This window comes from Podarcis tiliguerta (genome assembly GCF_965153285.1).
Source record: "Podarcis tiliguerta genome assembly, chromosome: 6".
NCBI classification, from domain to species: Eukaryota; Metazoa; Chordata; class Lepidosauria; order Squamata; family Lacertidae; genus Podarcis; species Podarcis tiliguerta.
Genome location: NC_139539.1, coordinates 8338570 through 8363108, shown reverse-complemented (window position 1 = coordinate 8363108; position 24539 = coordinate 8338570). Strand labels below are relative to the sequence as shown.

The window sequence follows — 24539 nt, the reverse complement described above, 5'->3', positions numbered from 1 at the left end:
TTTTGGGGGCAAAGTTGTTTCATAATCTCCAAATGAAAATGAAGATTTTTGCCAATTGTTTAGGAAAATAGCCCCCCCCAACTCCCCACAGCACTTTAGGCTGCTATATAGAATCATAGAATCATAGAGTTGGAAGAGACCACAAGGGCCATCGAGTCCAACCCCCTGCCAACCCCCGGGTTTCCCCCTACATTTTAGCTGCTTTTCAAAAATTTTGCCCAGATGCCATTTTCAACAGACGAATCCCAGCCATGTCCAGGAAATTCCAGATGTATGGCAGCCCTACTTAATGTGCATTTCTGGGTTGGGTTTTGCCATACAGTGGTACCTTGGGTTAAGTACTTAATTCGTTCCAGAGGTCTGTTCTTAACCTGAAACTGTTCTTAACCTGAAGCACCACTTTAGCTAATGGGGCCTCCTGCTGCTGCCACACCGCCGGAGCACGATTTCTGTTCTCATCCTGAAGCAAAGTTCTTAACCCGAGGTACTATTTCTGGGTTAGCGGAGTCTGTAACCTGAAGCATATGTAACCCGAGGTACCACTGTATTTTCCTGCAGGTCAGAAGAAGGTGCTAAGAGGTATAGCAGCTGATAGCTCTTTTGAAAGCAAGGAGTCTGATGTAGGAAGAGAGTGCGCGGGTTGGGGGATATGATGCGGGGGGGGGGGCATCTCTCCACTGCAAAAAGAAGCTACTGTTTTGACTCCTTGCAGCTGCATTCATTGGATTAAGCAGCATCAGAGTTTCCTTGCGTCACTCTGCAAAGGGGGCAAGATGCAGAGTGGAAAGGTCACGGGGCAGGTCATGTGAAGCTGCCATAGACATTGGGCCCATGTTTGTGTAGCAGATCTCCAGAGTCTTTCCCATCACCTCTGCTCCCTCATCTTTAGATGCCAGAGTTTGAACCCGGGACCTTTTGCAGGCAAAACGTGTGTTCTGTCACCGAGCCATCAGAATGTGGTGGTGTTGTTTTTTATTTTCAAACTGTTCAGGGAAGTTTTTAATATGTGATATTTTAGTGTATTTTTCATCTTTGTTGGAAGCCGCCCAGAGTGGCTGGGGAAACCCAGCCAGATGGGCGGGATATAAATAATAAATTATTATTATTATTATTATTATTATTATTATTATTATTATTAACTGGCTAGAAAGGACATTCTATTCTCTTCCTGGTGTGCCATTTCTTCCCTTCTGACTTTGCCCTGTCCTTCAACTCCCCGAGTCTTGTCGGTACATCTTTTTGTCGTTTTCATGGTTAGTTTCCTCTCCTTCCTGTACCACCTGTTTGTTGTTGTTTTTTCATTCGCTTGTTTCAATCAGGCGAAGCCCTTTGAGAGATGGCCTTTTTCTCCCCCTCCCCTCCAATACGCTTCTAATTTGAGCTGCTGTCCTTGGACACATGTGTGCAAAGTCGGAGGAGTTCAGAAACCAGTTTAATGGGACGTTGACTTCTGCCACATCAGTCTAAAATGACTAGCTTAGTCTCTGTGTTCACTCAAGAGCAAGAACCAGGGAGTCTTGCCCATCTTTTTATTTTTAATGCAATTGACCATTTCTATTGACTTGTTTTGGACGTGGGTGGTGCTGTGGGTTAAACCACAGAGCCTAGGACTTGCTGATCAGAAGGTCGGTGGTTTGAATCCCTGCGACCGGGTGAGCTCCCATTGCTCAGTTCCCGTTCCTGCCAACCTAGCAGTTCGAAAGCACATCAAAGTGCAAGTAGATAAATAGGTACTGCTCCAGCAGGAAGGTAAACGGCGTTTCTGTGTGCTGCTCTGGTTAGTCATGCTGGCCACATGACCCGGAAGCTGTATGCCGGCTCCCTCGGCCAATAAAGCGAGATGAGCACCACAACCCCAGAGTCGGCCACGACTGGATCTAATGGTCAGGGATCCCTTTACCTTTTATTCACTTGTTTGAATCCATTATACATACAACTTTAATTTCAACTTAACCAACTTGGCGCATAGCTCTGGACCTGCTGCATTCGTTTGTGTTTTTCCTGACTTGGGTCCTATGTTACAGAACTGCAAGGGGTAGCAGGAGGCAGGACTCTTCCACACTCTTGGTTTCGATCAGGTTTATTCAGAAACCAGAAGTCTCACAGATCAGGAGGTGTGAGATGGGGGCTGTGGTGTCCCCTGCTGCCTCTTTCCCACCAAACTGCCGAACGGTGGAGTTTTAGCCTTGTGAAAGGAAACAGAAGAAGACTATCACCTTTGCTTTTGCCCAAGACTGAGCATTTTTGCAACACTGGGGTGTAAAAAAAAAAAAAAGAACAATTGCAAATGCCGTCCCTCTTTATTTGCAGATTGTGGGCGACGCAGTTGGCTGGGGGTTTGTGGTCCGTGGGGGTCAGCCATGCCACATCCAGGCTGTGGATCCAGGAGGACCGGCTGCAGCTGCTGGCATGAAGGTACCAGTCTTATCTAGTCAACCAGATCCCTATACATCAGCCTGGGTAGTTCAGTTTTAGAGTGTGGTGCTATATATAGATATATATATATTTTAAATGATATTTATTAAGTTTTTCCACAGATACAAAAACAAAACTGCAAAATGAAATAGTCAAATACCAAATAGACAGAGGAAGAAAAAAAAAGAGAAAAGAAAGAAAAAACAAAAACCCAGAAATACATAAAAGAAACCCCCTTCACCACCCCACCAACACAAAAATTAAGCAAAAAACAAGAACAAAAACATTCAAAACAAAACAAAGATTCAATTTTTCAAATTCCATCTTTCATAACTTAGTTTCCTCAGCCTCCTCCCACCTCCCTCTTTGTATTCCAGTTGTTAATCGAGTCAGCAAATTCCTTCCAACTTTCACTGCTTATTCACTTATTTACCTTAATCCATTTAAACCTTATTTCCTCATCAGCATCACCAAGTAGATAAGCATCTAAAATATAAAATTATCCAATCCCCAATTCACTAGATAACAAAGAAAAGAAAAGAAATAGCCTTAAATCTTATACTCTTAAGTCCTAATATCATATATCCTTATATCCTAATGTCTTAAATTCTTTATCTTATTTCACTAGAGCCAGATAGAATCCTTCCACCATCTCCCAAAGGTTCTTAATCAAACAATGTTACGCTAAATATTACTTAAAAATTCCCAATTTGTCCCACCATCTCTTCCTCCCGGTTTCGGGTTCTGCCAATCCTTTTTACAAATTTTACAGTCTTTCCTGTCAACAAGATAATTCTCTCAGCCCGGTTCTCTTATGTCCGAGGCTTTCAAATCATCTCCCTGGGCTGTCTGCCTCGGACATAAGAGAACCGGGCTTAGAGTATGGTGCTATACCAAGGTTGCAGGTTTGATCCCCATACGGGACAGCTGCATTTTCCCGCATTGCAGGGGCTTGGATGAGATGATTCTCAGGATCCCTTCCAACTCTACAATTCTATAGGACTCTATAGGAAGCCCCTCAGCAGGGCCCGAATGCCACAGTGTGCTCCCCACAGAGCACATGCAGAGGCATGCAGCCGTCAACCCCACAACCTCCCATTCATTTGTCTGAAAGCTCTTCTGAGAACTTTTGGACCAGCACTAGTCAGAATGGAGACTGAAAGCTGCCTATATCTGAGATGCTTTGGCTGTTGTGCAAAGCTGGGTGGAAGGAGCCTCGTTGCAGCACCTGGAAGCTGATGGATGAGTTGTCGGCTGATCGCGGGAAAAGGAGCTGAGTGAATTCGACAAGCAAATCCTCTCTGTCTACTCGAGCACGAAAGGCAATGGGTGCCACCTGAGAGCACTGAACCAAAAATAAATGGCTTTTGAGCTCCCCCTTAAGGATCAGCTCCTTTGGAATGAGGGGAGCTGGTGGCTCTGCTGCTTAGAGGCCTTATTTGTTATTTTATTTTATTTGGAGAAAGGAGGGAGAAGCAAGGGAGTGGATTATACAAATGCAAACTTTGTCTGGTGGTTTGTGCACTTTTGTGGAACTAAAGAGTTTCTCAGAAGACTGCTTCTACCAGGTGTAATCTGTGTATAAGATTTTGCTTGCACAAGACTTTCCGAATTTTCATTGAATTTCACTTCTGACAGAATTTGGTGGCTTCTCTGGAGAAGTGTGAAATCTCCCTGAGAAATCTCCCTGCTTTTTGTGAAATGATGATGATTATAATTCTTCTTAGAATCATAGAGTTGGAAGAGACCACAAGGGCCATCGAGTCCAACCCCCTGCCAAGCAGGAAACACCATCAGAGCACTCCTGACATATGGTTGTCAAGCCTCTGCTTAAAGACCTCCAAAGAAGGGGACTCCACCACACTCCTTGGCAGCAAATTCCACTGTCGAACAGCTCTTACTGCCAGGAAGTTCTTCCTAATGTTTAGGTGGAATCTTCTCTCTTGTAGTTTGGATCCATTGCTCCGTGTCCGCTTCTCTGGAGCAGCAGAAAACAACCTTTCTCCCTCCTCTAGGTGACATCCTTTTATAAATTTGAACATGGCTATCATATCACCCCTTAACCTCCTCTTCTCCAGGCTAAACATGCCCAGCTCCCTTAGCCCTTCCTCATAAGGCATCGTTTCCAGGCCTTTGACCATTTTGGTTGCCCTCCTCTGGACACGTTCCAGTTTGTCAGTGTCCTTCTTGAACTGTGGTGCCCAGAACTGGACACAGTACTCCAGGTGAGGTCTGGCCAGAGCAGAATACAGTGGCACTATTACTTCCCTTGATCTAGATGCTATACTCCTATTGATGCAGCCCAGAATTGCATTGGCTTTCTTCTTCTTCTTCTTCTTCTTCTTCTTCTTCTTCTTCTTCTTCTTCTATTATATTTATTTATTTATTTATTTATTTATTTATTTATTTATTTATTTATTATCACTATTATTATCACCCCACCCACCTGGCTTTTCACAGCTCTGGACACGCCCACAGTAGCTCCACCTGATTGTGATCCCCTAAAAATTCACTTTTAAGAAAAATGTGGTGTAACTTCTTTCCCCTCCCTTTAGGTCTGCCAGTTTGTCTATTCTGTGAACGGGATGTATGTCTTACATCTGGACTATCAGACCATTAGCAGCCTCATCATGACAGGACCTCGAACTCTTGTGCTGGAGATTATGGAAGCCACTGAATGAGTGAAAAGGCCACACGTTGATTTCCTTTTCCGCAAACCCACCAACTCCTTGCCTGAGACCACCAACCAGATTTCACGTGCTGTGGATGAGACGATTGATCTAAGTGAATCCTCTAAACCCAGAAGGGGCTCAGCGTTTCCTCTTATGCCTACTTACTAATAAGGAGGTGGAACATATCCTGAAGATGCCAAGGCGGCGGCGGGGGGGGTGTCTTTTTTTGAAAAGCTGGGTCTTGAAAACCCAAGGAGTCTCTTCACATGGAGAAAAGCAGAGTCGGGATTCTTTTTTAAAAGAGTAATACCCAAAAGCTCATCCAAACAGCTTCTTAACACCATAAGAATGTTGCCAAAGCTCAGCACCATCCTTTTTCTCATAGTGCCTCTGCCTACCTTAGAGAAAAGAGCAACTTGCTCACTAGAACAGATAATAATAATAATAATAATAATAATAATAATAATAATAATAATAATTTATTATTTATACCCTACCCATCTGGCTGGGTTTTGCCAACCACTCTGGGCAGCTCCCAACAGAATATTAAAAACACGATAAAATATCAAACATGCAAAAACTTCCCTAAACAGGGCTGCCTTCAGATGTCTTCTAAAAGTCAGATAGTTGTTTATTTCCTTTACATATGACAGAGGGCGTTCCACAGGGCAGGCGCCACTACCGAGAAGGCCCTCTGCCTGGTTCCCTGCAACCTTACTTCTCGCAGTGAGGGAACCGCCAAAAGGCCCTCAGTGTTGGACCTCAGTGTCCAGGCTGAATGATGGGGGTGGAGATGCTCCTTCAGGTATACAGGACCGAGGCCGTTTAGGGCTTTAAAGGTCAGTACCAACACTTTGAATTGTGCTCGGAAATGTACTGGAAGCCAATGTAGGTCTTTCAGGACTGTTGTTATATGGTTCTGGTGGCCAGTCACCAGCCTGACTGCCAAATTCTGGATTAGTTGCAGTTGACATGTCCTTGTGTGACTTCATAAAAAATGATTCTTTTTCCATATCATATCATGTGTGCAGGCAAAACAGAAGTCACCCTCTGGGTCCTCCTGGGCAGAACCCTGCAGGTAGCACTGGCAACCAAACATTGCCGTGCAAAATGGTTCTGCTCATTGTGCTTGCCAATCCACCCAGCCATGCCCTCCTGCAGGTTACTCCATTCCCTTCTCCTCAGTTTCCCATAGACTAGGATAGCTCAGTCGGTAGAGCATGAGACTTGGTCTCAGGGATGTGAGTTTGAGCTCCACATTGGGTGGAAGATTCCTGCATTGCCCTAGATCTTTGTGGTCAAGTCCAGTGCTACAATTCAATTTTCCCCAACAGTCATTCAGCATTCTGTGGTACTGAACATGCATAGCCCTTATTGGGCTGTGTCTTGACTGTTCAGGATGATTCCCACCCACCCAAACTCTGGAGTTTCTTGCCAGTGTGGTGTAGTGGTTAAGAGCGATAGACTTGTAATCTGGTGAACCGAGTTCGCTTCCCCGCTCCTCCACGTGCAGCTGCTGGGTGACCTTGGGCTAGTCACACTTCTCTGAAGTCTCTCAGCCCCACTCACCTCAGAGAGTGTTTGTTGTGGGAAAGGAGAATGTTAGCCACTTTGAGACTCCTTCTGGTAGTGATAAAGCGGGATATCAAATCCAAACTCCTCCTCCTCCTCTTCTTCTTCTTCTTCTTCTTCTTCTTCTTCTTCTTCTTCTTCTCTTGTTTCTTTGTGGCCTTGTGCTTAACTGCAAATGCTGTTGGCACAAACCGGTTGAGTTTGCTGTTGGAGGGAGCAATAACACTTTGCACCCATGCTTCAGGGAAAGAGCAGCCAACATGGTGCCCTACAGATGTTGCTGGAGCACAACTCCTATCATCTCTGGCCGTCAACCATGCTGGCTGGGGCTGATGGGAGTTGGAGTCCATCAACATCTGGACGGCTTCTGAACGCTCACACTTGGCTGTAGGTTGCCATATTGACTCCAGTGCTTTTAAGGGCTCCTGTGATACTCTGAGAAGTTGGAATCTCTCAGATCTGTGGTGCATCAGAGGCCTTGAAGTATGCGCAAAATTCATTCTGGCTGCCATGGTCTACTCTGAACTGTTGGCTGAGTCGGATGCATCTATTAGAGGTTACTGCCCACACACCTCCGCTGCGCTTTTCTGCTTGTGTGGTGGCACCTCGGTAAAACCACTTCTTACTGTTTGCTACAGAGTTTTCCCCGGAGGCAGAAGACAAGAACAGGAGTCATACTCAAATTCACAGTCAAGAGCTTCTTTATTGCTTGACTGGTTGCACAAGCATTTCTGTTACTATTGTATACAGGCTATTTACATTCCTTCTTTATCTCTCCAGCACGGTATAATCTCAGTCCAGTAATTAACAATCCTGACACAGCAAAACTCACAGTACCAGCAGCACACATTGTCTTACTTCCAACCTTGTTCTCATTGTGCGTGCTGACAGTGTTTGTGTGTGTGTGTGTGTGCGCGCACACTTTCCTCGTGCGGAAATTGTAGCCTGCAACTTCCTTTGTTTGCACCTCCAGCTGACACCAATCAAGCCTAGCGTGCCTCTCCTACACACTAAAGAAAATTCTGGAACCCTCTTTAAAGCTTCCAGAAACTTTTATATGTTTCTTAAAGAATGTTTTCCTAACAGCATCCATGCTGCCTGCCTCTGAAACATTTTTACAGTACTGCTGATCTAAAGGCATGTTCCCTGTAAGAATCACCTGACTGTCTTTTCTCTCTATATAAAGCTGACAGTGGCTTCTTCGGCATTCCAAGAAAACATGAATTCTAGGGTGCTCTGCACATGAAATAAAGGTTTTCCCCTTCTTCCGCACAAAAAACACAGAGGTCTTACTCACTGGTTGTGTGGTGGGGTGTGTGGTCTAAACACTCTGCTTCTTGGGCTTGCCGATCGGAAAGTCGGCAGTTCAAATTCGCACGACAAGGTGAACTTCCGTTGCACCCCCCCAGCTTCTGCCAACCTAGCAGCTCGAGAGCATACCAGTGCAAGTACATAACTAGGTACCACTGCATTGGGAAGGTAAACGGTGTTTCCAAGCACTCTGGTTTCCGTCACAGTGTTTCGTTGTGCCAGTAGCAGTTTAGTCATGCTGGCCACATGACCCAGAAAGCTGTCTGTGGACAAACACTGGCTCCCTTGGCCTGAAAAGTGAGATGAGCGCTGCATCCCATAGTCACCTTTGACTGGACTTAACTGTCCAGGGGCCTTTTACCTTTTTAACTACAGAAAGGGGCAAAGAAAGGAGAACTGCCACTCAGGTGGGGCAAACTGCTACATATGGCGCATGCACGCATGTCGCTACGTGCTGCGCATGCGCACACCCCGTTCAAACGGTGGCAGGATCCTCGAGCACTGTACGGATGGTGGCGGGGGTGCAGCCACAAGTGGAGGATCTTCTGCATGCGGCTGCGGCGGCGTGATGGTGGCAGTTTGCGCTGCCGTGCTCAGGGGTGGTGGGGCGAGTCCCCTGCAGGGTGCCTTCTTGTCACCCCTCAGCGATGGCAACCAGGGTATCTGCCCCCCTTCCTCCGCCACTGCCTACAGATGTGTTTATTTACATTCATTCACAGTTTGCAAGAAATATTCCCAGTACAGTCATACCTTGACTCTCAAACGCCTTGGCTCCCGAACAAATTGGCTTCCAAACAATTGAAACCCAGAAGTGAGTGTTATGGTTTTCGAATGTTCTTTTGGAAGCTGAATGCCCAACGGGGCATCCGATTGGCTGCAGGAGGTTTCTGCAACCAATCAGAAGCCACGCTTTGGTTTCTGAATGTTTTGGAAGTCGAATGGATTCCGTTCGACGTCCAAGGTAGAACTGTACTCGAATCACAATATTTTGTCGCTGGGGAAATGTGCTTTCTTTCCCAGGTGTTTTGCGGTATATACAGCTATATCAGCACTGTGCAGAATGTGGTTGTGGATGTCAGGAATACCACTTCTGTTGCGACTGTGACATCGATGAGGGTGAGCGACACACAGCTCTCATATGCACATGTGTGCATGCACACACACGGCTTATCTGTCCCCTTTTTGTGGCTGTCATTTAAACTTCAGAAAGGGAACATCAGCCTGGCCCAAACTGACTATGTGTGTCTATACCTCACTGCTTTGGGTTGTACCCAATGCTAAACATGCAGAGCTCTGCCTCTTCCTCTCCTCTCACACCTTCAAAATCTGCTCCAGAGGCAGCAGCGGAGAATATACTCGTGCTCCCAAGGGGGGCAGGGTGTACTCTCGAGGGCAGTGGGATGTGGAGGATGCCCTCCCAGGTGTGGGATAGCCGCTTGGGTGCACAGAGCGGTGCGCACACCCTGCAGCCAGGGGCGGAGCGAATTGCCGATGACGGACATTCGGCGCACCTAGAATCATAGAATCATAGAGTTGGAAGAGACCACAAGGGCCATCGAGTCCAACCCCCTGCCAAGCAGGAAACACCATCAGAGCACTCCTGAAATATGGTTGTCAAGCCTCTGCTTAAAGACCTCCAAAGAAGGAGACTCCAGTGTCGAACAGCTCTTACTGTCAGGAAGTTCTTCCTAATGTTTAGGTGGAATCTTCTTTCTTGTAGTTTGGATCCATTGCTCCGTGTCCGCTTCTCTGGAGCAGCAGAAAACAACCTTTCTCCCTCCTCTATGTGACCTCCTGCCCGCAACTGCCAAATGTCACCCCCTTCAGCAAAGACACCCGGGGCGGCCCGCCCCCACTGCACCCCCTTCCTCTGCCCCTGTCCAGAGGGCCCTCCAACCCTCTGAGCAGATTTTGAGGGCAAAAGGGGGGCAGTTGGCTGCAGGGAGAGGAAGGGAAAGTTCCGTTATGCAAGCGGAAGTCTATTTCACAGTAGGAAAAAACATTTGCAATGCAATAATTGTCTAAAATGCATGATCTAAAACATAGTGAAAAGTATGTTTTGGGTTGTTGTTTTTGAAAATCTTATTTAGAGGCTAAGTGTTCTTCCACCTGTACCACTTTGGTGCAATAGCTCTGATGGGGAAAATGAACGTTCTGCTTGTAAGATTGTTTGCCCCTGGAGTCGTGAGCGACTGGGATTAAACAAGGTGCAGACACGACTGCACATTAGTTCAGCCGTATCAAAGAGAGAAGCCTTTCAAAGATGTAGTAAAACGATGCCTGTTTTTTATGGGGGAGATATCAAATCTATTGATGTGCAGTTAGTTCCTCTCCAGGATTCGATTCTGTGTGTTTCATGCCCGATCATCAGTTTATCCCCAGACCATCGCAGCTCAGGGGAGAGATTAAGAACGTAAACACTGCAATCTGATATTTCCCTGGAGGACGTGTGATCTCAATGCAACTTGGCATGGAGGTTTACGATCCAGCTCCTCGATTGAAGTTTGAACACCACCTCAACCCATAAAAGCTTTTAAAGGGTTTTGTGAAGAAGAAAACTACCGTATTTTTTGCTCTATAAGACTCACTTTTTCCCTCCTAAAAAGTAAGGGGAAATGCGTGTGCGTCTTATGGAGTGAATGCAGGCTGCGCAGCTATCCCAGAAGCCAGAACAGCAAGAGGGATCGCTGCTTTCACTGCGTAGCGATCCCTCTTGCTGTTCTGGCTTCTGAGATTCAGAATATTTTTTTTTCTTGTTTTCCGCCTCCAAAAACTAGGTGCGTCTTGTGGTCTGGTGCGTCTTATAGAGCGAAAAATACGGTATATTTTTTGCTGAGGTGTCTCAAAAATTCTACCTTGCTCATTTTCATTTATTTATTTATTTTTGGTTAATTCTCTAAGCGCTGTGTGTTCTCCCTGAGGGTTTGTGATTTTTTTGTTTTTGTTTTTAAAAACTAATTGTCAATCAGGGCAATGGTGATTTCCCTCACACTTCATTAGAGGGAATATAACTTTGTACAGTTGGTTCTGGAGTCATGGTAGCACCACGGGCTGATCCACATTTACCAGCTGGGCCCTGGTATAGCTCAGTCGGTACAGCACAAGGTTCTTCATCACTGGATTGTGGGTTCAAGCCCCACATTGGGCAAAAGATTCCTGCATTGCATGGGTTGGACTAGATGACCCTCCAGGTCCCTTCCAACTGCACAATCTTCTACGACTTTTTTGCCCTGCTCTTTCTGAGCGCCACAACCCCAGAATCGGTCACGACTGGACCTAATGGTCTGGGGTCCCTTTACCTTTTCCAGGCACCATGGGTGGCGCTGTGGGTTAAGCCACAGAGCCTAGGACTTGCCGATCAGAAGGTCGGCGGTTCAAATCCCCGTGACGGAGTGAGCTCCCGTTGTTTGGTCCCAGCTCCTGCCCACCTAGCAGTTTGAAAGCACGTCAAAGTACAAGTAGATAAATAGGTACCCCTCTGGCGGGAAGGTAAATGGCGTTTCCGTGCACTGCTCTGGTTCGCCAGAAGTGGCTTAGTCATGCTGGCCACATGATCCGGAAGCTGTACACCAGCTCCCTCGGCCAATAAAGCAAGATGATTGCTGCAACCCCAGAATCAGTCACGACTGGACCTAATGGTCAGGGGTCCCTTTACCTTTACCTTTTCCAGGCACAGGTCCAAGCATTTGGTTTTTTGCTACAGAGCTTTCCCCATGAAAACCTACTCTTCAGCACTCGATCGGAGCAAACGTGAATTCAGGTTTTCCTGAATTGTTTGCTCTGACTGAGCTTTAAAGAGCAGGTTTCCGTGGGGAAAATCCCAGAACAGAAGAAAGCTCGGACACAGAGCTTTAAAGAGCGGACCATGCGTAGAAAGAGCATGGTGTGGAAAAGCCCTAACAGAAGAGTTTGGGATTTTAGGCCCTCTAGGTTAAAAAAATAATAATCTATGTGATGCACATTAGATTAGATTTCATTTTCCTCCATTCTCTCTCTTTCTCTCCCCCCCCCCAGCTTCTTCCTCATGTCTTGCTCCTCAATGCCTCACTGTGCCCAGATTCCCCACTGCCTCTAGGCAGGATTGAATAGTAAATTCCACCCGACACCATCGGCTCAGAGCCTGTGACCCTTGCCTGCCTCTCAGAGTTCGAGGCCTGCTGAATTTTCATGAAGGGCCTTTTCAGGAACTTGAAAGGAGCGCTTGTTAAAAATTCATGCCTGAAGATCTTCTGCTGGGTAATGATCGAGCGTCATTTCCCGTTTTGAGCAGATGTTATAATAGCTGCACTAAGCAAAAGTGTTTGCGGTGGAGGCAAGCGGTTGGGGGGGGAGGAATGCTTAATGGCTCCTGGGAGGGAAAAGTTAGTGCCTGGCTTGACTTGCAATTCCCAAGAAACAAGGCAGCTTGAAGATGGGCATAATTTAACAAGAGAAACCGCAGCTGGTCCCTTGGGCAGAGAGCAAGCCCATCTTGTTCCCAGTTTCATCATGATAGTGTGCCGGTCCCGTGGGCTAAACGAGAGGCATGGTCCGAGTCCAGTCCGAGGTCGAAGGTGCAGTATTGGCCGAGGGAGCCGGCGTACAGCTTCCAGGTCATGTGGCCAGCATGACTAAGCCACTTTTGGCAAACCAGAGCAGCGCACGGAAACGCCATTTACCTTCCCGCCGGAGCGGTACCTATTTATCTACTTGCACTTTGACGTGCTTTCGAATTGCTAGGTGGGCAGGAGCTGGGACCGAGCAACGGGAGCTCACCCCATCGTGGGGATTCGAACTGCGAGCTTCTGATAGGCAAGCCTAATAGGCTCCATGGTTTAGACCACAGCGCCACCTCCGTCTGCATTCCACAGGATTGCGTCCATTCTGAAAAGATGGCAAACAGCTTCTTTCCGCGAGGAAGTGTGGTGATATCTGCTGTGTGGTGATATCTGCTGTGTGGTGATATTCCTGCTTGGCAGGGGGTTGGACTCGATGGCCCTTGGGGTCTCTTCCAACTCTATGATTCTATGATTCTAGGTGCCTTTCCCCCCATTGATGGGGAAAGTGATGTAGGGGGGAAGATGCCCATGCTGTTTTCTGGTCCTGTCCCTTTTCCTTATCTTTGTTTTTGGCCATTTTGTTTTATGCCACACACGCCATGGCAGCCGTTTTGTGGCGGACATCCATCAGAGGCAGATTTAAGAGAGCACAACTGGATCGGTTCCACTGGGTGCAGAGCCTTGGGGGTTTCACAACTATGATGTCAAATAGAAGGCGAGAGACCAGGGGTACCATTTTTGTTGTGTCACGCAGGACACTGCTGAAATTTGAGACCCTGAGGTCTACCACTGCACCCGTGACATTTTCTCAAAATCCAGATACTCCGGAGATCTGCTGTTGGTCAGAGTCAATAGAACTGACCAATGACCTGACCCCATAAGGTCCTGTTGGGAACTTTGTTAGCAATAGGTGTTATTCCTAGCCAGCTGTGTTCTCCAACATCCAATCTGTGGATTCACATCACTCTTCCTGACCCCTCTCCACCCTTCGCCATCACGACATATTTCTCAACATGAATGGCAAGCCAAACTGGTTTGCGAGAGCCTGTTCCTTTAATGTGAAATAACCACCTAATTAACTTCAATTGCCTAATTAACTTCAATTGGAGAAACTGCTTCGAGGAATAGAGGATGCTTCAACGCAGAATGAAGTTGGCCAGAATAAGATCATTTTGATCAGTCTGGAGTAGACATACATCCGTCTCGCACTCAAGCACCAACAAGTCCCGAGTGGATTGCTTTGAACATCTTAGAACAAAAAAAGTTGCTACGGTTCATAGTCATCACTTTTCTTGGCAGAGAGTTGTATCGGTCTCCCGGTGTGGGAAATGTGACGTGCAGAACTTGTTATAAAATATACAGAACCAAGGCAGGATAGTGCGCACCCCGGAAATTATCTCTTTCAGCTTCTGCCTTCTGGAAGAAGGTACAGGGTTACAAAGACTAGGACTAGCTGTCTGAGAAACAGTTTCTATCCAAATGCGATTTTGGTTTTAAACGCAGTGTAAGGTAGTCTCTATGGGAGTAAAAAGGTAAAGGGACCCCTGACCATTAGGTCCAGTCACGGATGACTCTGGGGTTGCGGCGCTCATCTCGCTTTACTGGCCACAGACAGTTTTTCCAGGTCATGTGGCCGGCATGACTAAGCTGCTTCTGGTGAACCAGAGCAGCACACAGAAACACTGTTTACCTTCCCGCTGGAGCAGTACATATTTATCTACTTGCACTTTGACATGCTTTCGAACTGCTAGGTTGGCAGGAGCAGGGACCGAGCAACTGGAGCTCACCCCGTCACGGGGATTCAAACCGCCAACCTTCTGATCGGCAAGCCCTAGGTTCTGTGGTTTAACCCACAGCGCTACCCGCATCCCACAGAGTAGTTGCTTTGGAAGACGATAATCAGGCATCCAAACAACATGGCCAGTTCAATGAAGTTGATGTTGAAGAATCATTCCTTTGACACTGGTGATCTTTGCTTCTTCCAGTACACTGGTATTAGTTTACCTGTCTTCCCAAGTGATGTGTAAATTTTTCGGAGACACCGTTGATGGAATGTTTCGAGGTGCTGGAGATGGTGTTTATAAGTGGTCCATGTTTCACAAGCAAGCAGTAAGGTTGGTAGTACAATAGGTTTCTAAACAAACATTTTGGTTTCCCTGCAAATGTTCCGGTCCTCAAACACTCTGCACTTCACTTGGGAGAAAGCCGCACTTGCAGAGCTCAGGCGATGCTGGATTTCGGTATGAATGTTGGCCCTTGTGGAAAGATAACTGTCCAGGTAGCAGACATGATGCTTGGAGAAGTGATCCATAGCAATGACCAGAGGAGGAATGACTACTGGGAGGTGCGCAAAGAGAAGAAACGCTGTGGTGCATCTGCATCAGCACAACCGGGTGCCTTCATTTGTCCCACCTGCAACAAAACATGTCTCTCCCTTATTAGACTTTACAGCCACAGCAGGCACTGTAACTCTCCAACGGGTTGACTTCATCCCCAAAGGTGCACTCTTCCATTGTCTCCCAAGAGAGATGGGTACCAGCAACAACTCCAGAAGGAGGACAGCTCCAGTCCATCAGATAATGCTTCCTAATAGACCTCCTCCATGATTTTGTTTCATCCCATTTCCTTCAGTGTAGAGAGCTTAAGAAGAGCCTACTGGATCAAGTCCAGCATCCTGTTCTCTCAGTGGCAGAGGTTGCCAGTGCAGGGCTCAAGGCTGGCAGTGTACTCACCAGAACCTCTTATGGTGCTCACACAATGTACAAGAGGCAGTTTGCTGTTCCTGCTCAGTTCCAATTCGCACTGTCTCGGCTGTTCCTACATTGAACATGCCCTTTCAGGATAAAGGACCCCTGGACGGTTAAGTCCAGTCAAAGGCGACTATGGGGTGTGATGCTCATCTTGCTTTCAGGCTGAGGGAGACAGCTTTCCGGGTCATGTGGCCAGCATGACTAGACCGCTTCTGGTGCAATGGAAAACCGTGACAGAAACCAGAGTGCACAGAAACGCTGTTTACCTTCCCACCGCAGTGGTACCTATTTATCTACTTGCACTGGTCTGCTTTTGAACTGCTAGGTTGGCAGGAGCTGGGACAGAGCAAGTCAGAGTATATTGTATTTAATTATGGGGTATCAGAGTTTCTAGGGGTTAACCTAGCTGGGGTAGCAGGCGTGTTGGTTTTTGAATGTCTGATGTAGATTTTGTCAGTTTCGTTGTTCTGTACGGGACAATGACAATAAAGATTATCATATCATATCGTATTGTTTTAGACAGCAAATGGGAGATGCTTTGAGCATGCTATCCTGGAAGCTGTTAACAGGAGCAGCTACAGAGAGCAGGAAAATTAGGAGGAATTTGGATCTCCATCTTCAAATATCTGAAGGGCTGTCACATGGAAGATGGACCAAGCTTGCTTTCTCCTGTTTCAGAGGGTAGGACCTAGAATCATAGAATCATAGAGTTGGAAGAGACCACAAGGGCCATCAAGTCCAACCCCCTGCCAAGCAGGAAACACCATCAGAGCACTCCTGACATATGGTTGTCAAGCCTCTGCTTAAAGACCTCCAAAGTAGGAGACTCCACCACACTCCTTGGCAGCAAATTCCACTGTCGAACAGCTCTTACTGTCAGGAAGTTCTTCCTAATGTTTAGGTGGAATCTTCTTTCTTGTAGTTTGGATCCATTGCTCCGTGTCCGCCTCTCTGGAGCAGCAGAAAACAACCTTTCTTCCTCCTCTATGTGACATCCTTTTATATATTTGAACATGGCTATCATATCACCCCTTAACCTCCTCTTCTCCAGGCTAAACATGCCCAGCTCCCTTAGCCGTTCCTCATAAGGCATCGTTTCCAGGCCTTTGACCATTTTGGTTGCCCTCCTCTGGACACGTTCCAGTTTGTCAGTGTCCTTCTTGAACTGTGGTGCCCAGAACTGGACACAGTACTCCAGGTGAGGTCTGACCAGAGCAGAATACAGTGGCACTATTACTGAACCAATGTCTGACATACACACCGGTTAGAAAGGAAACTGCTGTCTGCCAATAGACCTGAACCAATGGATTCAAGTTACAAGAAAGGAGATTCTGACGAAATATCAGGAAGAACTTTCTGACAGTGGAACAGACTCCCTCAAAAGGTGGTGGAATCTCCTTCCTTGGATGTTTTTAAATGGAAGTTGGATGGTGATGATGATGATGATTTATTACATTGATCAAATTTCATCCAAAGATCACAGGTTGGCTCACAACGAAAAGAACACCCGGCAAAAAAGACAAAAGTAAACCAATTATTCTTCTCCCACAAACAAATTAAAAAAGCCATAGATTGTTTAATGAGCCCAACACCTGGTTGAAGAGAAATGGTTTTTTGCCTGGTGCCTAAAGATAGGTAATGAAGGTGCCAAGCAAGCCTCTCTGGGGAGAGCATTCCACAAACAGGGAGCCACTGCAGAAAAGGCCCCGTTCTCGTGTTGCCTCACTTTGGACCTCTTGTGGATGAGATACACAAAGAAGAGCCTCCGATGGTGTTCACAGAGTCCGGATCAGTTCATATGAGAAGTGGTCCTTGAGGTGTTGTGGCCCTGAGCCATTTAAAGTTTAAGGAACTAAACAGTAGCCAGTGTAGTCGGCCCAGGATCAGCGTCATATGCTCAGACCCAGGGCCGGATTTAGGTTTGATGAGGCCCATAGCTACTGAAGGCAATGGGACCCTTTATATGTCCAGCTCTCCTTTGTCAACAACAAATTGTCACTGTTTTTTGTGCTGAATATATGGACCTAAAAGGCATCTAAAGCCATTTGCATATGTTGCCGTGCAACCAGTCCATGCAGAATGTAGGCACCCTATATATAGAAATGAGCAAACCAGGGATATTTTAGGGAGTAGGCTAGCAAGCAGGGCCCATTGCTTAAATCATAGGAGCCTACACAACACAAAACACTGTTGCTGTATGTAGGCTTTATTTTGTTTTTTATCTTATATTTTGGAAATGTACAACACTTTAAAATAGTGAAGTGCTGAATATCTTCTTGGGGGGGTCAATATTCATATCTCCCCCCTTTGTTTATTTTTATTTATTTAGATGTTTTGCAGTGTATTGATGAAGTTGGGTATGCAATCCTCTACAGTTATTTCCAGGGCCGGATATAGGTTTGAAGAGACCCTAAGCTACTAAAGATAATGGGGTCCTTTGCATGTCCAGCTGTCCTTCGTCAACAACCAAATGTTGCTGTTCTTTGTGCTGAATATATGCTATATGGTAATTTATGGACCCAATAGGTCCATACACAACACAAACACTGTTGCTGTATGTAGGTTTTATTTTATTTTATTATCTTAAATTTTGGAAGGGTGTACACTTCCCCCCCTTTAATTTTTTTGGGGGGTCCCCAAGAGAGTGGGGCCCTAAGCTATAGCTTGTTTAGCTTATACGTAAATCTGGCACTGGTTATTTCCCCTTAGGGCATAGACTCCAAGGTTTATGAACCCAGACCCTTTGCACCCCTGGAAGAATCAACCACATAGGCTTTTAGGTTGGCTTTCTAAGAAGCTACTTTGAAGAGGTCTGGAGATATTCTGCAGGGTGAGCAATTGGAAAGACTATGTTTTGCACTGTATCGCTGATGTTTCGTGCAATTTATTTTAAAAAAAAGAAATTGCATTTATTTTCTTATTGATTGTAGACCCTGGAAACTTTTGCTCCCCCCCCCCCAAACAATCAGCACTTCTGACATCTGTGCACGAAATCTTACACACACACACACACAATAAAAAAAATCAGACAGAATGAAAAAAAGCTCAAAGGCAGCAGACAAGCCGCTGGCTTCCTTCCTCAGATATCAAGAATGTACTCAGATTCTTCAAACCATCGCAGCCAACTTAAGGAAGAACCTCACTCATTGAAAGACTCCAGGTTTGTGACAGATACTCATTCACAATTTATAGTTATTTGCAAATTGGACTTGCTATAGGGGACTCTAGTGGGATTTTGAAATGTTGGGTCAGGCAATGAAGGTTGTGTGTGTGTGTGTGTGTGTGTGTGCCTGCTACCGTTGTGTTTTAGCTCTGTTAGTGCCTGGTGTGATGAGTTGTGAGCCAACTTTTATCCTGTAGTGAATGGAACTGAGTGCTCTGTAAACTCCGAAGTCCCTGGTTCCGAGATAAACATCTCCTTAGCTGTAAACTCACCTACGGTTCTTCTATAAGGAAGCCCTTTCTCAGCATTCAAACCTGCAATATGATGATTCCGGGCGATATCACAGGGATGTTGTAAGGGCTGGTTTGTCATCTCTCAGGGAGCGTGTAGGTCCATCCGGGAGTGCAAGATTCTGCATTGAGACTAGATGACCCGTAAGGTCACTCCCCTTAGATGATTCTAAAACAAAGTTCCTTTTTAAAAAGATAATCTCCTGAGGTGGAGTGCGGACTCCTTCTTCTGCACAACATTCATGACCCCGTTTCTTCTGGGTATTCTTGCAGTTCTCGTAGGGCCAAACAAGACTACGTTTAGTATTTGATTCACCATTGTGTGCTTGGTTTTCATTTATTATTAGCGGCTGGGGGGGGGGATTGTGTGTGTTTGTGTGAGCCTCTGGTTTGCAGGTAAGGATGGGAGAGATTTCAACTTTGCATTTGAATAAGAAACTACCCATACGGGAAGCAAAACTGGACCATCCATTGAAATTTGCACATTTCCCAACTTTGCAGGACAGTTCTCGAACCAAGCAATATGTACAACAATGCATATTTTAGGAGAAAGTGTGCCTGATTGATGAAATCAACATGGAACAATGCATGCTATTGGAGGAAATTGATTGCAAGAATAAATGTGTGTAGTTGTCAAAACTGGATACATAGATGTGTATATTAGGAGAAATTTGTACAAAATTTGTACTAAAATGCTGGTTAATTTTCCTGAGTCCCCCCCCCTTAAAAAAAATGTGAATTGCTGCAGAAATGTGGAACTGAAATTAGGGCTGAAAAACTGACACAATAAAGACCTGATGAAGACAGCACAACAGAGGTTATATTTTCTGAGAATCCTCCAGAAAAATATTCTCTCAAAGGACCTGTTGATGGCATTTTACCATTGTACTGTTGAGAGTGTATTAACTTATGGTCTCTCTGTGTGGTATCGGAGCTGCACGGTCAGGGAAAAAATCAATGCTGTCCAGGGTTGTAAAGTCTGCGGAGAAAATAACTGGGTGCACTCTTCCCACCTTGGATCAAATCTACGCTTCCAGGTGCCATAAGAAAGCTGCAGAGATAGTGCAGGATAGTGCGCACCCCGGAAATGATCTCTTTCAGCTTCTGCCTTCTGGAAGAAGGTACAGTGTTATAAAGACTAGGACTAGCCGCCTGAGAAACAGTTTCTATCCAAATGTGATTTTGGTTTTCAACACAGTGTAAGGTAGTCTCTATGGGAGTATATTGTATTTAATTATGGGGTATCAGAGTTTTCAGGGGGTTAACCAGGCTGGGATAGCTGGGATAGCAGGTTTGTTGGTTTCTGAATGTCTGGTGTAGATTTTTCAATTTTGTTGTTCTGCATGGGACAATGACAATAATGATTATTGTATCGTATTGTATTGTACATTTAAATTGACAGATCCACCCATCCCTCTTTGAGGGGAGGGGGGAGATTGAACCCTTTGTCTCCACTGTGGTTCCGATCCAAGAACGGACCATCTGTCAACACTCCCCCCCCCCCACAAGAAGCAAAAATCAGGCCTCCGCTTTGGGTCCCCTCTTTAGAACTAGCAGGCATGTGCAGAGTGCATTTCACTTTCTCAGCAACCAACACCAGATAATCTAGGATAGATTCATGGAATTGGTAGGCTCACAGAATTGAAAGGGTTCCCCAGTGGTCATCTATCCCAACCCCCTACAATGCGGGGAAACTCAACACACATCTGAAACCGCACCGGATGCTTGGCTTAGCTTTGCAATAAGTGCTGGCAGTTTTATCGCTGCACCGCTAAGGAGGGGATGAAGGATGCAAGGCTTATCCGGGTTTAAGGTGGAGATGGGCTTCCAGGCAGGCAACTTTGCCAACTTCTGAACTGGCCTCTTCAACGATCTCTTTTCCAGCTGCGTGATCTGCAGCCACCAGCAGGAATTCTGATTTAGCTGACAACTGAAAAGTTCCACTCTCTGATTTCCGCAAACAGGCGCCGGGCGAGCCCAGCCACCCTCTGCACCGCCTGCCTTGCACGGGCGGGACCGACACCTGGAAGGGGCGGGGGGCGTCATTTGCATTTGCTTCGACCGTGATGCATTGCGCGGAGATAGGGCGCGATTTCTCCGTGTTTAACGTGAGAGTCCGGTTCTGTAACCGCGGGAAAGAACTAGGGACCCTCCTTCACCTTATTTTTGCTCGCAGCCGAACGCTTTCGGGGGATAACCTACGTGGCACACTAACCTGATGGTCAGGCTCTGATCCTGTGCCCTGGACTACTGGCAGCTGCAGAATTATACTCTGGCTTCTCCTCAGATCGTATAAATCTTTCGCCTTTTACTAAAGATTTCCGTGGGGAGGAGCGTTTATGAGTTCGTAAATAATTTTTTGAGGTCCTGCTTCGGCAGGGCTCCTATTCTATGGTTTAAAGATAGAAAAATGAAGTTAGTAGATCATATTTTGTGCTGTTATGGTGCTGGATTGCTCAATGTAACTAAAATTTGTAAAGGCGTGTATATCCAGGGCACGCCTGGCACTTCGGTCCTCCACTGCCTCCCGCCAGTTTGATCAAACTCATGCTGGTAGCTTCAAGAACACCATCCAACCATCTCATCCTCTGTCGTCCCCTTCTCCTTGTGCCCTCCATCTTTCCCAACATCAGGGTCTTTTCCAGGGAGTCTTCTCTTCTCATGAGGTGGCCAAAGTATTGGAGCCTCAGTTTTAGGATCTGTCCTTCCAGTGAGCACTCAGGGCTGATTTCCTTCAGAATGGAGAGGTTTGATCTTCTTGCAGTCCATGGGACTCTCAAGAGTCTCCTCCAGCACCATAATTCAAAAGCATCAATTCTTCGGTGATCAGCCTTCTTTATGGTCCAGCTCTCACTTCCATACATCACTACTGGGAATACCATAGCTTTAACTATACGGACCTTTGTTGGCAAGGTGATGTCTCTGCTTTTTAAGATGCTGTCTGGGTTTGTCACTGCTTTTCTCCCAAGATGCAGGCGTCTTTTAATTCCGTGACTGCTGTCACCATCTGCAGTGATCATGGAGCCCAAGAAAGTAAAATCTCTCACTGCCTCCATTTCTTCCCCTTCTATTTGCCAGGAGGTGATGGGACCAGTGGCCATGATCCCATACCTGCTTTTAAAGCAAGATTCCTCCTGAGCAATTTCCTTGTTTGCCTTTGGCAAAAGTGGCTCCTGTTTGACTTCCTAGGTTTTTTTCTGATGCTCAGCCTAACAGCCTATGGCAACACCTGAGCATCTGGGCATGTGAAGAGTGCCTGCACTACGTTGGTTGAGGAGCCCATCCCATCCGTTTCTAGTCTTTCCATCCCCTTCCCAACCCCATTTTTGTTCCACCCTCCCCGTGGAACGCCCCTCCTTTCAGATGTCAAGGAGATCAAAGAATTACACAACTTTTAGAAGACATCTGAAGGCTGCCCTCTATTGGGAGGTTTTTAACGCTTGGTGCTTTATGTTTTTTGATATGCTGTAAGCCACCCAGAGTAGCTGGGGAAACCCAGCCAGATGGGCGGGGTATAAATAATACAATTATTATTACTAAACGAGGGGCGTAATTAATCTAAGTGGTGTGGTGAGTTGGGCATTGAACTTGGGACCCTAGCGATAGGGGCCAAATCCCCACTTGACCATAAAACTTTTGCTCCTGAATACCAGTTGCTGAAAACCACAGAAGAGGAGAGCATTGCTCTTGTGAGTTTCCAGTAATAATAATAAAAATATACTCAGAGTTGAGTGTGGATTTCCTGCTCATTATTCAGCTCACAGTGGTGAGGAGGAATGGAAGTTCCCCCCGAAATGTCTGCTTTATATACATTATTTACACAATGGGCCCCACGTGATTGGCTAATTCTGGGATTCTCCTGTAGGCCAATCAGTTTGCAGATTCACTTCCGGCTGGAGTTGGATTGGGTGGCTCCTGCGGAACAATCAGACTGCCGCATTCTGGATCCTATTGTTCTAGAACCAATCAGACTGCTGCATTCTGAATCCTATTGTTCCAGGACCAATCAGGCTGCTGCATTCTGAATCCTATTGTTCCAGGACCAATCAGACTGCTGTATTCTGAATCCTATTGTTCCAGGACCAATCAGACTGCTGTATTCTGAATCCTATTGTTCCAGGACCAATCAGACTGCTGCAATTTGGGTCATATTCAACTCAGTACACAATAATAATAATAATAATAATAATAATAATAATAATATTTTATTTATACCCCGCCTTCCCCAGCCAGAGCTGGGCTGAGGGCAGCTAACACCAGTAAAATTACAGTAAAAACATAATAGGGGGGAGAAAAAAATTAAAATACAGGTTAAAATGCAATTTAAAATGCAGCCTCATTTTAAAAGTAGCCCATTTTAAATAGTAGCCTCATTTTAAATAGGCATCTGATTGGCTGCTGTGAGAACAGGATTCTGGATCAGTTGAGCCATTGGCTCTTCTTACGATATAAATGTGAGAATAAATGCAATCCTAGCCGTGTCTACTCTGATCGGCCCCATACCTTAGCACTTACTAAATGGGATTTGGTATGTTGGCAACCGTCTGCCTCGAGAGACAATGGAGTGTGCCTTTGGGGGTGAAGCCAAACCTCTGTGTTAGCAGCGCCAAAGTGCCCTCCTTGGGGCGCCAGCCTGGGCAGTGTGTCTGGAGGTCCTGGGCTGCCCAGATGACAAGACCCCCCTCTCAGTCTCATTGATGTGGTCCAAAGGAAAAGAAAGCAAGACATTTGGCACAGCTTGGCTGCAGGACGTGCCAGAAGGAGCCACACAAGATGCCATCTAACCATCTTACAAACTCCACCCTGGATTTGTGTAGGGTTTACCCCTCAGCCTTTTCTTCTCTTGAAAATGTTCCCCAAGGCAGTGGAGGTTTAGGATCAGAGTTTTCAATAATAATAATAATAATAATAATAATAATACTCCGTTCATCTGGCTAGGTTTCCCCAGCCGCTCTGGGCGGCTTCCAGCAGAATATAAAAACATAATAAAATGTCAAACCTTAAAATTACCTTATACAGTGGTACCTTGGGTTACAGACACTTCAGGTTACAGACTCCGCTAACCCAGAAATAGTACCTCGGGTTAAGAACTTTGCTTCAGGATGAGAACAGAAATTGCGCAGCGGTGGCGCAGTGGCAGTGGGAGGCCCCATTAGCTAAAGTGGTGCTTCAGGTTAAGAACGGACCTCTGGAACTAATTAAGTTCTTAACCCGAGGTACCACTGTACTGGGCTGCCTTCAGATGTCTTCTGAAAACTGTAGTTCTTTATCTCCTTGACATCTTGATGGGAGGGCATTCCACAGGGAGGGCACCGCTACCGAGAAGGCCCTGTAACTTTGCTTCTTGCAGTGAGGGAACCATCAGAAGACCCTTGGAGGAGGACCTCAGTGAATGATGGGGTGGAGATGCTCCTTCAGGTATACTGGGCTGAGGCCGTTTAGGGCTTCAAAGGTCAGCACCAACACTTTGAGTTGTGCTTGGAAATGTCCTTCTCCCTTCCCAGGTTGACTACCCCATCTGCCCCTCCCATCCCTCTACAACATTTGCAGAATCTTCTTGACTTTTGGACCCACTCTTGGTCTCGTCCACTCTATCCAGCTTCAGCGATGATGATGATAATTATTATTATTATTATAATAAATTTTATTTATACCCCACCCTTCCCAGTTCCAAAAACTGGGCTCAGGGCGGCTAACAACAAATTTAAAACACTTAATTGATGCAAAAAAACAAAAAAGCATAAAATACAGAATAAAATGTGAATAACAATAAATTCAGAATTCAAAAATCAATTTAGGGGGAAAATCCATCCAATAAACATTAGATG

The 24539-nt window shown here is 46.0% G+C and overlaps 3 protein-coding genes across 6 annotated transcripts in view; 2 read left to right on the top strand and 1 right to left on the bottom strand.

Moving 5' to 3' along the window:
* Window positions 1-5560, top strand: part of LOC310680624 (DEP domain-containing mTOR-interacting protein-like) — a 42282-nt gene extending 36722 nt beyond the window's left edge. For both annotated transcript variants that reach the window (XM_083447536.1, XM_083447535.1), the window contains 2 exons: window positions 2311-2415; window positions 4971-5560. In XM_083447536.1, the coding sequence (XP_083303662.1) occupies window positions 2311-2415; window positions 4971-5096 (231 nt within the window). In that variant the 3' untranslated portion in view covers window positions 5097-5560. The remainder of the gene's footprint in view (window positions 1-2310; window positions 2416-4970) is intronic.
* PTK6 (protein tyrosine kinase 6) overlaps window positions 1-24539 on the bottom strand; it is a 736207-nt gene that overhangs the window by 10417 nt on the left and 701251 nt on the right. The window lies entirely within an intron of this gene.
* The window catches only part of COL20A1 (collagen type XX alpha 1 chain), a 131344-nt gene continuing 119308 nt past the window's right edge, over window positions 12504-24539 (top strand). Inside the window, exon 1 of one of the 2 annotated variants that reach the window (XM_083447254.1) lies at window positions 12504-12523. The gene's annotated coding sequence lies outside the window, so the exon portion shown is untranslated. Of the gene's footprint in view, window positions 12524-18321; window positions 18419-24539 lie in introns of those variants that run through there. The other variant, XM_083447253.1, reaches the window with a different exon arrangement.